General features: G+C 41.9%; 1 protein-coding gene across 1 annotated transcript in view; it reads left to right on the forward strand.

Moving 5' to 3' along the window:
- Window positions 1-2657: 2657 nt before the first annotated feature.
- The window catches only part of LOC311509874 (protein NLRC3-like), a gene marked incomplete at its 5' end in the record, with an annotated part of 34269 nt that continues 23582 nt past the window's right edge, over window positions 2658-13344 (forward strand). The window contains 2 exons of the mRNA XM_084575312.1: window positions 2658-2847; window positions 3628-3718. Of these exons, the coding sequence (XP_084431438.1) occupies window positions 2658-2847; window positions 3628-3718 (281 nt within the window). The remainder of the gene's footprint in view (window positions 2848-3627; window positions 3719-13344) is intronic.

A 13344-nucleotide genomic window follows, 5' to 3' on the forward strand; every position in this document is an offset into this window, starting at 1 on the left:
GGAGGGACACACAGCAGTAAACATTCTATATAGTAATAGCACAGAATAGCATGACTAGTAGTAGATAGGAAGTTAGAAGGCAAGAACTCTGTGCCAGAGAAAAGAAAGTGGAGGATGCGAGAAAGGAGAGAGAAGAAAGAAGGAGGACATGTGTTTGGTGCATCGTCCCCCAGCAGCCTAGGCCTATAGCAGCATAACTAAGGGATGGTTTAGTCCAGCCCTAACTATAAGCTTGATCAAAAAGGAAAGTCTTAAGCCTGACCTTAAAAATAGAGAGAGTGTCTGCCTCCCGAACCCAAACTGGGAGCTGGTCCCACAGGAGAGGAGCCTGATAGCTGAAAGTTCTGCCTCCCATTCTACTTTTTGAAATTCTAGGAACCACAAGTAGGCCTGCACTTTCAGACCGAAGTGATCTGTTGGGATGATATGGTACAATGAGGTCTTTAAGATACGATGGAGCTAGGCCTTTAAGGGCCTTGTATGTAAGGAGGAGGATTTTAAATTCTATTCTAGACTTTAAAGGGAGCCAGTGAAGAGAAGCTAAAACTGGAGTAATATGATCTCTCTTGCTAATTCCTGTCAATGCTCTTGCTGCGGCATTTTGAATCAATTGGAGGCTTTTTAAAGAGCTATTTGGAGCCAGACAGTAATGAATTACAATAATCCAGTCTGGACGACACAAATGAACTAGTTTTTCAGCATCACTCTGAGACAGGATGTTCCTAATTTTGACGATATTACGCAGGTGAAAGAAGGCAGTCCTGGTTACTTGCTTTATGTGACATTTAATAGACATATCCTCATCAAATATAACACCAAGGTTTTTCACAGTAGTACTGGAGGCCAAGGTAATGCCATCCAAAGACACCACGTGATTAGATAATGAATCTCTGAGATGCTTAGGACCGAATACAATAACTTCTGTTTTGTCTGAGTTTAAGAGTAGGAAATTACAGGTCATCCAAGCCTTTATGTCTTTAAGGCATGCTTGGAGTTTAACCAGCTGATTAGTTTCATCTGGTTTCATAAATAAATATAGCTGGGTGTCGTCTGCATAGCAATGAAAGTTTATGCCATGTTTTCTAATAATCTTGCCTAATGGCAACATGTATAACGTGAAGAGTATTGGTCCTAGCACAGAACCCTGAGGAACTCCGTAACTTACTTTTGTATAAGTTGAAGAATCATTGTTGACATGAACAAACTGGAATCTGTCAGATAGATAGGATTCAAACCAGTCTAATGCAGTTCCTTTAATCTTGACCTCACTTTCAAGTCTCTGTAGTAAAATATTATGATCAATAGTGTCAAATGCAGCACTAAGATCTAGCAGAACAAGTATAGAGACAAGTCCACTGTCTGAAGCCATGAGGAGATCATTGGTAACTTTAACCAGAGCTGTTTCTGTACTATGATGAACTCCGAAACCTGACTGAAACTCTTCAAACAGACCATTCTTGTTTAAGTGGTCACACAACCGATTAGCAACAACTTTTTCTAGAATTTTGGAAATAAAAGGAAGGTTGGAGATTGGTCTATAGTTGGCTAAAACATCTGGATCTAGAGTGGCTTTCTTGAGTAAGGGCTTAATTACAGCAATCTTAAAGGACTGAGGCACATATCCTGTTAATAAAGATAAATTTATCTGGTTCAATATGGAGGTGTTAATTAATGGAAAAACTTCTTTGAGCAATTTAGTTGGGATTGGATCTAGAAGACAGGTTGATGGTTTAGATGCTGTAATTGTTGAAGAGAGCTCAAGAAGATCTACTGGGGAGAAGGATTCCAGATATTGATAAGGTCTTACAAAAGTTTCTAATGTCGCTGTTGTGACACCCTGTGGGCCTCAAGGCCTGTTTTTTGTTTAAGATGGCTACTAGGATCTGGGGAGGGGCTTATTTTCCCTTTTTGATGACACCTGTTACCGCCCACCTATATATACTGGGGCAGGCAGTCTCAAGCTCTCTCTTCTTTTTCTGGCTTGTGGTTTGAAGGAACAGTTTGAATGTTCTCGCTTTTGTGCGGTATTATTTAAGTTTGGTTAATAAATTTGACTTTTACTTTGAAAGAAACATGTGTGGTCTCCACATTTTGTCCTTCCTCTGAGCCAGGTCGTGACAAAATGGGGGCTCGTCCATTCATGAGATTGTGAAAATGGCAGTTTTTGTATCTTGTTCTTTTTGTTGGAGCATCACACATGATGAGTATGTTTTCTTAATTTGGAGAGCTTTCATTTGTAGACCATTTTAGCTCGTTGCTATTGAGGGTGGCACATGGTGCTAAATTGTTTGGTGTGCTCTTGGTATAACTGGGGTTCTCCTCTGTCAGGTGTAGCAGCAGTTTCCCATAGGGAATCTGCTGAAAGGGGTTCTTAGTGTGACGGGGAAAGTGGTTAGAGCCATTGGCTCGGGATCACATTCAGGGTTTTGGAGTATTGCTGTTTCATGCAATCACTTTCCAAGGCCGCTGAGTTTCAGTGAATAAATACCCACCACAAGTACCTGTACGAAGACTAGGTATCAGTTTAGTTATTTCTTCGGCTAGGTAGTTAGTGGGGAGACTCCAGTTTATTTGTTTTGGCCACTTCTCATATAGTCCAGTGCATTGTACAGTGTACCTTGATTTGTTTTGTGGATTGACAACTTTAGTTGGTGGGGATGGCTGACATTATTGCAGAATTCATTCAATCGCCCACCGAGGAGTTGCTGGATCAATGCACCAAGGAGCAGTTGGTCAAAATTGCTCAGCATTACTCTATTGAAGTTGATCTCAAGCGGACAAAGGACACCCTGAAAAGCATTGTAAAGGCTAACCTGCAAGATGGTGGTTTTCTGCCAGCTGGGGAAGGTAAGGGTAGAGTAAGTACTTCTTTCCCTGGCTTAACATTTGAACAGCAGAAATAATTGCTGCTGTTGAATTTAGAACATGAAAAGGAATTGGAAAGAATGAAATACAAAATGGAACAACTGAAATTGGATGTGGAATTGCAACAATTAGCAATGATTAAGGATGGTAAAATGTCTACATCTCCTTTAATGGGGGAGGGCATTGGTCCACATTTTGATGTAGCCTATAACATGAGATTTGTGCCACAGTTTAATGAAAAAGATGTGGAAACTTTCTTTTGTATGTTTGAGCGTGTTGCAGATGCGAGAAACTGGCCTGATGAGGAGCGGACGCTAATGCTGCAATGTGTCTTTACAGGTAAAGCACAAGAGGCTTATACTGCTCTGTCCTCTGAGGACTGTAAAGATTACAAGTTGGTGAAGGTTGCTGTTCGTCCCGAACTCCCAGTAGAGGGGGTTGACATGCTTTTGGGAAATGACCTAGCAGGTGCCCGTGTGTGGGCAGATGCTGTAAGGCCGGACAACGTACAAACATCTGATGCATGTGTTTTACTGCCAAACCCACTAGAGGTGATTAAACTCGAACTGTCTGGTTCGGGAGTTGGTGCACCAAAACCGCCAGAGGATGATAAACCAGAGCGAACTATTTCTTCAGTCTGTGCGGTGACTCGAGCAATGGCAGCTGCTCCTACTGATATTGGTGATGGGGTCATAGAAAAGTCTTGTGCATTTAAAAAGTTTGCATTTTCAGTGCCAACTGAACTTTCTGTTTCTCGTTCAGAGCTGGTGAAGGAACAGAGGGAGGACCCAGCCTTCAAGAACATATATGACCTGGTTTTGCCTGTATCTCAGGTGGGAAATACTAAGCAGGGGTATTTTCTCCAGGATGACCTCTTGCTTAGAATGTGGGCTCCTCATGGGGAAGCATTCAGTGGTGATCCGGTTGTACAAATTGTTCTGCCATCAAAGTTTCGGACATCAGTTATTCAAGCAGCTCATGATGATGTTGGAGGACATATGGGTGTAAATAAAACCTATCATCGTGTGCTTCAGCATTTTTTCTGGCCACGTTTAAAGCGAGATGTTTCTGGATACATTAAAACATGTCATACGTGTCAGGTGACAAGCAAACCTAATCAGGCTATAAAGCCTGCACCTTTGTATCCCATACCTGCTGTGAGACAGCCTTTCGAGCATCTCATTATTGACTGCGTGGGCCCTCTACCCCGGTCTAAGTCGGGTAGTTCTTATTTGTTAACTGTGATGTGTCAGTCAACCAGATATCCAGCTGCTTATCCCCTGCGCACTGTTACTGCAAAATCTGTAGTCAAGGCCCTCAGCCAGTTCATTTCTGTGTTTGGGATCCCTAAAATTATACAGAGCGACCAAGGATCGAATTTTACATCCCGGTTGTTTGCACAAGTTCTTAAACACCTTCACGTAAAGCACAACATGGCCTCAGCGTACCATCCTCAGAGCCAAGGTGCTCTTGAACGCTTTCATCAGCATTTAAAATCGTTGCTGCGTGCTTACTGCACAGAGTTGAAGGCAGATTGGGAGGAGGGTTTACCATGGCTCTTGTTGGCAGCCAGAGAAGTGGTCCAAGAAAGTACAGGATTTAGTCCTAATGAACTTGTTTTTGCGCACACTGTCCGTGGTCCCTTGTCGGTGGTGCATGATCAGTGGATGTTGCCTGACCCCCCCCAGAACTTGATAACTTATGTCAATGGTTTCAGGCACAGACTCTATGAGGCGGGGGAAATGGCAAAACAAAAACTACAGGCCTCTCAGGAAAAAAATGAAAAGGTTGTTCGATCGCAGAGCAGAGAGACGTGAATTTAGTGCTGGCGATCAGGTTGTGGTTCTGTTGCCTCTTGTTCAGTCTCCTTTTCAGGCAAAATTCTTTGGTCCCTGCAGTGTGATCCGTAAAGTTTCGGAACAAAATTACCTGATTGAAATGCCAGGTAAAAGAAAGTCAACTAGGATTTGTCATGTTAACTTACTCAAACCTTATCATATGCGTGTTCCCTCAAGTTCCCAAGATTATCCAGTTTTACTTGCCAATACTACCAAGCAACCACTTGAGGAGGAGAAAATGTCTGAGGAGTTGTTACAGCCCAGACTTAAAAATTCAGAAGCTTTGTCTCAGTTAGATGCACTGCTGGGACATTTGGATGAGGATAAACATAAGCAACTGGTGAATGTTATTCAAAGCTACCCATGTTTGTTTTCAGATACTCCATCTTGTACCAATTTAATAGAACACGATGTAGACGTAGGTGATGCCAAGCCAATCACACAGCGGTTCTATCGGGTTTCTCCAGAAAAAAGGAAAATCTTAGACTCAGAAGTGTCCTACATGTTGGCCAATGGTATAGCTGAGCCCTCTTCCTCTAGCTGGGCCTCTCCCTGCATTTTAGTTGGCAAACCTGATTCTACTCACAGGCCCTGCATGGATTTTCGAAAAGTTAATGCAGTGACGAAGCCTGATTCCTTTCCCCTTCCGAGAATGGAAGACTGTGTTGATCAGGTGGGGGCAGCAAAATATGTCAGTAAGTTCGATCTTCTTAAGGGTTACTGGCAGGTTCCCCTTTCTAGAAGAGCTAAGGAAATTTGTGCATTTGTCACACCATCAGGTTTATATTCTTACACGGTCATGCCATTTGGACTGCGAAATGCCCCAGCGACATTTCAGAGATTAATGAACAAAGTTGTGTGTGGCCTAGAGGGGTGTGCGGTTTATTTAGACGATGTGGTCATTTATAGTGACACATGGGAGGAACACCTCCAGAGGGTACAGGCTCTTTTTGACAGGTTGGTGTGGGCTCGTTTGACTATCAACTTATCGAAATGTGAGTTTGCAAAAGCCACAGTAACCTATTTAGGCAAGGTTGCTGAGACACATTAATTGGAAAGGGGGGGACAGAAGATATTGGGGGGGGGGGGGGGGGGGTTAAAAATAAGACCCTCTGACAAATGGATATGGATGGTTGTTTGTTTTTTTTTGTATTTAATTTCTTTTCTTGTTTGTTCCAGGGTCCGAGGTGGTACCTCGCTCTTGGGGAGGGGGATGTGACACCCTGTGGGCCTCAAGGCCTGTTTTTTGTTTAAGATGGCTACTAGGATCTGGGGAGGGGCTTATTTTCCCTTATTGATGACACCTGTTACCGCCCACCTATATATACTGGGGCAGGCAGTCTCAAGCTCTCTCTTCTTTTTCTGGCTTGTGGTTTGAAGGAACAGTTTGAATGTTCTCGCTTTTGTGCGGTATTATTTAAGTTTGGTTAATAAATTTGACTTTTACTTTGAAAGAAACATGTGTGGTCTCCACATTTTGTCCTTCCTCTGAGCCAGGTCGTGACACTGTACTTACATCTTTAACAGCTGTTGGAAGGATGCCTTGAATATTTTCTCTAATGCCGACAATTTTCTTAGTAAAGAAGCTGATGAAGTCATTACTACTGAGTGCTAAAGGAATAGATGGCTCAACAGAGCTGTGGCTCTTTGTCAGCCTGGCTACAGAGCTGAAAACAAATCTGGGCTTGTTCTTGTTTTCTTCTATTAATGATGAATAATATGCTGTTCTAATACTACTGAGAGCTTTTTTATAAGTTGTTAAACTATCTTTCCAGGCTATGCGAGCTTCTTCAGAATTAGTGGAATGACAGATTCTTTCTAGCTTTCGGACTGCCTGTTTTAAACAGCGCAACTGTGAATTATACCAGGGAGCTAGCCTCCTCCTATTCATGACCTTCTTTATCAGAGGAGCAACTAAGTTTAGAGTTGAACTAAGCGATGCTGCAGTGCCATCAACAACATAATCTATTAGTACAGGAGTTAAATTGTGGTTGCTGTCGTCCACATCATTGGCACATGGCACTGAGGTAAATAAAGAAGGAATGAACTCCTTATATCTAGTTACAGCATCATCAGATAAACATCTACTGTAATGAAATGTCTTTTCAGTTCCTGTGTAATCCATTATTGCAAATTCAAAAGTTGTGAGGAAATGATCAGACAAAAGAGGGTTATGAGTAAATACTGTTAAACCTTCAGTTTCTATGCCATATGTTAGGACAAGATCTAAGGTGTGATTAAAACTGTGAGTTGATCCATTTACATTCTGAGAAAAGCCAATTGAATCTAATAATGATGTAAATGAGGAGCTAAGGCTGTCACTGACAACATCAACATGGATGTTAAAGTCACCTACTATAATAACTTGATCTGTTCTAAGAACTAAATCACATAAAAACTCAGAGAATTCAGCTAAAAACTCAGAATAAGGAGCAGGTGGGCGATACACCACAACAAAAAGAATTGTTTTTTGTGTTTTCCGGTCTGGATGGGGAAGACTAAGAGTAAGACTTTCAAATGAATTAAAGCTCTCCTTAGGTCTAGGATTAATAGATAAATCAGAGAGGAAGATTGCTGCCACTCCTCCTCCTCTACCTGTGCTTCTAGGAATATGATAATTACTATGACTGGGTGGCGTAGACTCATTTAAACTAACATATTCATCATCCTGTAGCCACGTTTCAGTCAAACTAAATAGATCAATCTGATGATCAGTTATCAGATCATTCACTAAAAGAGATTTGGATGAGAGAGATCTGACATTTAAAAGACCACATTTAATTTTCCTATTCTTCTGTTCTACCAATGAACTTGTACTGATTTGAATAAGGTTCCTATGAGAAACTCCTCTTTTGTTATTTTTTGGTTTAAATAATCTGGGAGCAGACAGAACATCTATAGAGTTGATAGAGTTTTGGGTGTGAGACAGTCCTAGAAAAGCGGCAGAGAAGTGTGTAAGACTACAACTCCACCTCCTGGTCTGAACTCTGGGTTGTCATGGTTTCGGGGGGTTAATAAAATCGGCCATATTCCTAGAGATGAGAGCAGCACCCGCTAAAGTTGGGTGGATGCCATCTCGCCTAATCAGACCAGGCTTTCCCCAGAAAGTGTGCCAATTGTCAATGAAGGCCACGTTGTTTGCTGGACACCACCTAGATAACCAGAGATGGAATGACCACGTGCGACTAAACATGTCCTCATTGGTCAGGTTGGGCAGGGGACCAGAGAAAACTACGGAGTCCGACATAGTTTTAGCAAACTTACACACCGATTCCACATTAAGTTTTGTGACCTCCGATTGACGTAACCGGGTGTCGTTACTGCCGACGTGAATAACAATTTTACTGTATTTAACCTTAGCCTTAGCCAGCAGTTTAAGGTAAGATTCAGTGTCGCCCGCTCTGGCCCCTGGAATGCATTTAACTATGGTCGCTGGTTTCTCTATCTTCACGTTCCGCAAAATAGAGTCGCCAATCACCAGAGTTGGTTTCTCAGCGGGTGTGTCGCTGAGTGGGGAAAATCGGTTGGAGACGTGAAGGGGTTGGTGGTGATCCATGGGCCGAGTGGGACTATGCTTCCTTCGAACCGTCACCCAGCCGCCCTGGTTTCCCGGCTGCTCGGGAGCTGTCGGGGGACAGCTAACTGGAGCTATGCTAACAGGAGCTACTCTTGGTTGGTCCGCACCGGCTACAGGGCCCTGGCTAGCTGCTGGTTTGTTTTCAACGGTGCGGAGCCGTGCTTCCAATTCGGAAAGCCTCGCCTCCAGTGCTACGAATAAACTACATTTGTTACACATATCATTACCACTAAAGGAGGCAGAGGAGTAACTAAACATGTGGCACGAGATGCAGGAGAGAGAAGGGGAAGCAGAGGGAGAAGCCATGGTTAAATCGCTAACGTTAGCAGACAAAGTTGGTTAGAAGAGAGATTGTGTGTGGTTCAAGAAGTAGCTATAAGAGGACAGGTGGTTGAAGATACGTAAGAATTCCCCGCTATGAACAGAACGTTTTTTGGAATTTGAACGAAGCTAACAGTCTGTAAACAGCAATACCACACGGTGCAGAAGCAGGAAATGACGCAATACACTTACTCACGTGACGCTCCTTCCATGTGTTCAGAGCTATGATACAAACCCTCGAGGAGAATGGTGGAAATATTCAAACCAGTATATGACAGGAAGGGTTCCCATGTTTTACTGTGTAGTTTACACGTCAGATAATCCAATGCAACATATTCAAGTGTCAGTCTTTACCACTGAGCCTTAGATGAAACTTTATCCATTATCCATTTCAGAAGAAAACACTTTCTAGCACAGAAAACAAGTGTTTGGTGAAGTTTTCTTTTAAATTTGCCAATGATGGACAAATCAGATATGACAAGTAGCAAATATAAGGGCTTGTTGTTTCTATTAGGACAGAATCTTATTCATTTCCTGACAAAACTGCTGTATTTTCTTACAATGCCACAAACAATGTGGCATTGTAAGAAAACTACCAGTTTCTATTTTACACTTGGGGCGTAGTGAAGATGTATTGGGGTTGAATTTATAACGTTGCAGGGAGAGATATGGGCCCTGTGGAAGAGCTTAAGTTGCATGGCTCTCACTCGGTTACACACACTCAGTGTTTTTTCACTCTCCTGGATGTGGTCTTGAAACCCCCCAGGAATCAAGACAATATTTGAGGAAACCTATGAAGGAAAGAGTTTATGACTAATTTAATATGAAGAACTGAACTGTCAGGACGCCTTGAGGTATTTTTCTTACAAATTATAAATGACTTGAAATGTTGGACAGAGGGATGTTGTGAACAAGAATCAAGTCAGGAATCGTGGTAATCTATGAAGGAAACTGGATTTGTAAATCTGAACCAGAGTCCACCAAATATTTTTTTTTTCTTTTTGCATTTTGGCCTGTCCCAGCACCTGTACCGTAAGTAAACAAGTAGACGCGCAAGAAAAATCTGACCACGACTGACTTGACTCGTTTTCTGACCTTCAATGACCTCCAACCTCATTAAAACACGTCTTAATACGATGGTTATGACTCCACTGCTATAGAAACCATCAACATTATACAGATACACAATAAAAACAGGACGTAGCATGGTAGACAGGTATCTCATATAGAGAGATGAATGTCATTACTAAAGAAAGAAACTCACTTAGCACAATTCATAAAGTCTCCTCTCACTCTCTGCAGCCACCAGCGCCACATACGTCAAATCCAGCAGAAGCATCAATGTCGACCCAATAAAATGATAAAAATATACATAACAGATGTAAATATAATTCATTTTACTCACCAGAACTTTAGAAACTATTCAGAGTTCTCCTCAGAGCCTGTCAACCAAGGGTAGCGCTCATAGTTGCTGACCTGAAAGTTTCCCCGGCTGGGTCAGGCTAGCTAGCTCCAGGGTTGGGCGGCCTTTCCTCACAATATCCAGCTTTTCCTTCAAAGTCCACCGTGAAAATGTCTTTCTGAGAAGATCTGCAACCAGATGGATAGCCTCTCCTCCTTCCTCCATGGTGGCTTCAACAAATAGCTATCAAGATGTTAGCGTTGTGCAGCTAGCAACAGATGAACATGAACCGCTAGCTTAGCTTAAACAGAGCGGCTCTCTGACCGTCTAATCAGAGGACGGTAAAACGCTGACGCTACTGTAGGCCACAGAGAAGGACTAAGAATACCAACAAGAAATGTGATTGGTTGAAGGAACAGCGTCATTACAATGTGTTTCAGTTTTAACTGTGAAGGCCCAGCAACATGATGATGAAATATGATTGGATAAAAGCTCTAATGCTAAGCTACACTGACAGAAGCACCACAGCTGAGAGACAGACAAGACAGAACATGAAAAGAATAAACTATTGGAATAATTTAATAAGATTAATGGAAATATTAAAATGGAAGTCAGTGATGTTGATAAAGTTTAGTCCAGCAGAGAAGGATTTACTGGACCTGATGAACCACCACTGGTTTTACTCCAGTTCAACATAGAGACGCTTTCTACATGATATACACATTTCTATCTAGAATATAGAAGAGTTTAAAACATGGAATGGACATGAGATATGTTGTGTTCATATGTAAATCTATGTCTGATATCTAGAGTTTTCTATCTAGAAGGTAAATCTATTAAAGACTCAAGTGGTGTTTCTTGTCACCTCCTCAGTATATGAATGAAAACATATTAGTGTGAGATTGTGTTTCTCCTGGTCCCACTGTGCTACATATCTGCTGACAAGACACCACAACATGTTACAAGACAGAATACAAAAGGAATAAATGAACAGAAGGTTTACTAGTATATGAAGAATGTGTCTAAAAATATATACAAGATATTTAATGTCTGTATAAAATATAGAAAGTCTATGAACTGGAAGATAGTAGAAAATATATACGTTGATCATGATGGACCTGAGTTTGTTGAAAGTCTCAGTGTCAGTGAACGCATCATGTGTGTCCTCCATGGCTCCATCTAGTGGACGGATAGTAGAAGTACAGCAGCTGATGAATAAGAGCCAATCAGTGGAGGATCAGCTGATCTGTTTACAACATGAATGATTAGTGTTTCAGCAGCATGGACCAGAGAGAGGACAGACTGGAGGGACCTGGAGCTGGACCTGGACCTGGATCTGGACCTGAATGTGGACCTGGACCCAGCTTTGCATCCTTGAAGAGCTTCTGGTCCAAGCAGATTACCGCAGATTTTAAAGGAGGACGTGGTTCTGGTCCTGAGAGGTAAAGTGTCAGTAAATCTGTCTGACTTGAGGAGCTGATGGTTCTACTTTCATTCATTCAGATTCAGATTCAGAAAACTTTATTTGTCCTCAGGGGACAATTTAAGACACAAGTGAGCAGCATGACGTGGAAGAACAAGACACTTTTAAGGAACAAGAAACAAAAACTAGAACAATAGAAATGATATACAGATAACTATGCATTCAATCAGCTGGTGCCCACTTACTGCTTCAGACTTTTCAGTGACACTACTGCAGACTTTTTACCTTCCTCTTGTGATTTTATTGTGGATAGTTTTAACAGTAAACTAAGATCAGCCCTGGACACAGTGGCCCCATTAAAATTGAAAAAGATCACTACCAACCCAACACCTCCCTGGAGACATGAAGAAATCAAACTATTAAAGAGAAACTTTCAAATCGCAGCAAGAAAATGGAGAAAGAATAAACTAGTGGTCAGTTTTCAAATGTTCTGTTAAAAACAAACCATCTACAATAAGACAATTAAACAAGCAAGACAGGCATACTTCTCAAAATGAATAACAGAGAACAAGAACAATCTAAAGCACTCTTTTCCAGAATTGATGGTTTAATTAACCCTGTTTTTAATAAGTCTAGCAGTATGTCAGCCAGCCCCACATGTGAAGAATTTACAGTCCACTTCAGCAGTAAAACACAGAGGATCAGATCAGATCTGTGTCAGTACCAGCGTATGAATCTTATCACCCCAGAACCTTTGTTTCTACGAGAGGAAACACTAGAGGAGTTTGTCCTGGTTGATGCTGAGATGCTTAGAAAAGTTATTTCCCAACTAAAACCAGCAACTTGCTTTTTAGATCCCATCCCCACATCCTTTTTAAAAAGTTAGTTGCTGCAGTTGTCAACTGAATAGTAATTAGAAAAGCTTTCCTGCCAGTATGGCGGTGTTGTGATTGCTGGTGCAGGGTGATGGTGGACTTGCACCCTGCACCGACCAGGATGCCAGAACAGCAACTCATTAGCACTCAAATGCTGAGTGGAGGACGTGTGAGGGGTCTTTATGTTTCCTGCTAAGATGAGTGTCTGTTGGTCGTGTATGTGTGATAGAGTTCTGACAGACAGGCCAATGATCTTAGAGCAAACCCAGACAGAGCTCTGCAGTCGGTTTCTGTTCTGGAGGCTGATGGAGTGGAACCAGCAGCTTATGGAGAAAGTGACCATGCTCTCAATGAAACTGGAATAAAAAGTCTGTAGAATGTTTCTGCTCCAAAGGAGCTGAGTTTCTTAAGGAGGTATTTCCATTGCTGACACCCCCTGAGAGTCTCTTCTGGTGGTCTTTCATCTCTCTTCCTCTTTGGGTTAAAGCTGGTTCATCACTCTTGAGTCACTGAGTTTATACAACACGTTTGTTTCATCCTTTTACTTCTGACGTCTCTGCTTTGAATTTATTCTCATCAGTTTTTATCCAACATGCACATTTATCTGTGGTGGTTTAGTTTCAGGATCCAGCAGCAGCAGACCAGACTCTCCTGGACCTGGATCAGGATCTGGATCTGGAGCTGGAGCCAGCTGTGTGTCCTTGAAGAGCGACTGGTCCAAGGACATTATTATTACTTTTAAAGGAGGACGTGGTTCTGGTCCAGAGAGGTAAAGTGTCAGTAAATCTGTCTGACTTGAGGAGCTGAGGATAAATAAACGTTGACTTGCTCATGTCTGTTTCATCTCTGCTGCTTAGATGTTGTAGATGTTTCCTCAGAAGATAAACAGATGTTGATCTAAAACAACACAGACACACTGGAAGAAGAAGATAGACAACATATAGATATACAGTAGAACAATCACTAACTTTATACAAGTCACATGGTTTGAGTAACTTGCTGAATTCTTGCTTATTTTACAAAGATCTTCTAAAATGGCCGAC

Source organism: Chelon labrosus, assembly GCF_963514085.1.
Source record: "Chelon labrosus genome assembly, contig: SCAFFOLD_113, whole genome shotgun sequence".
In the NCBI taxonomy this organism is placed as follows: Eukaryota; Metazoa; Chordata; class Actinopteri; order Mugiliformes; family Mugilidae; genus Chelon; species Chelon labrosus.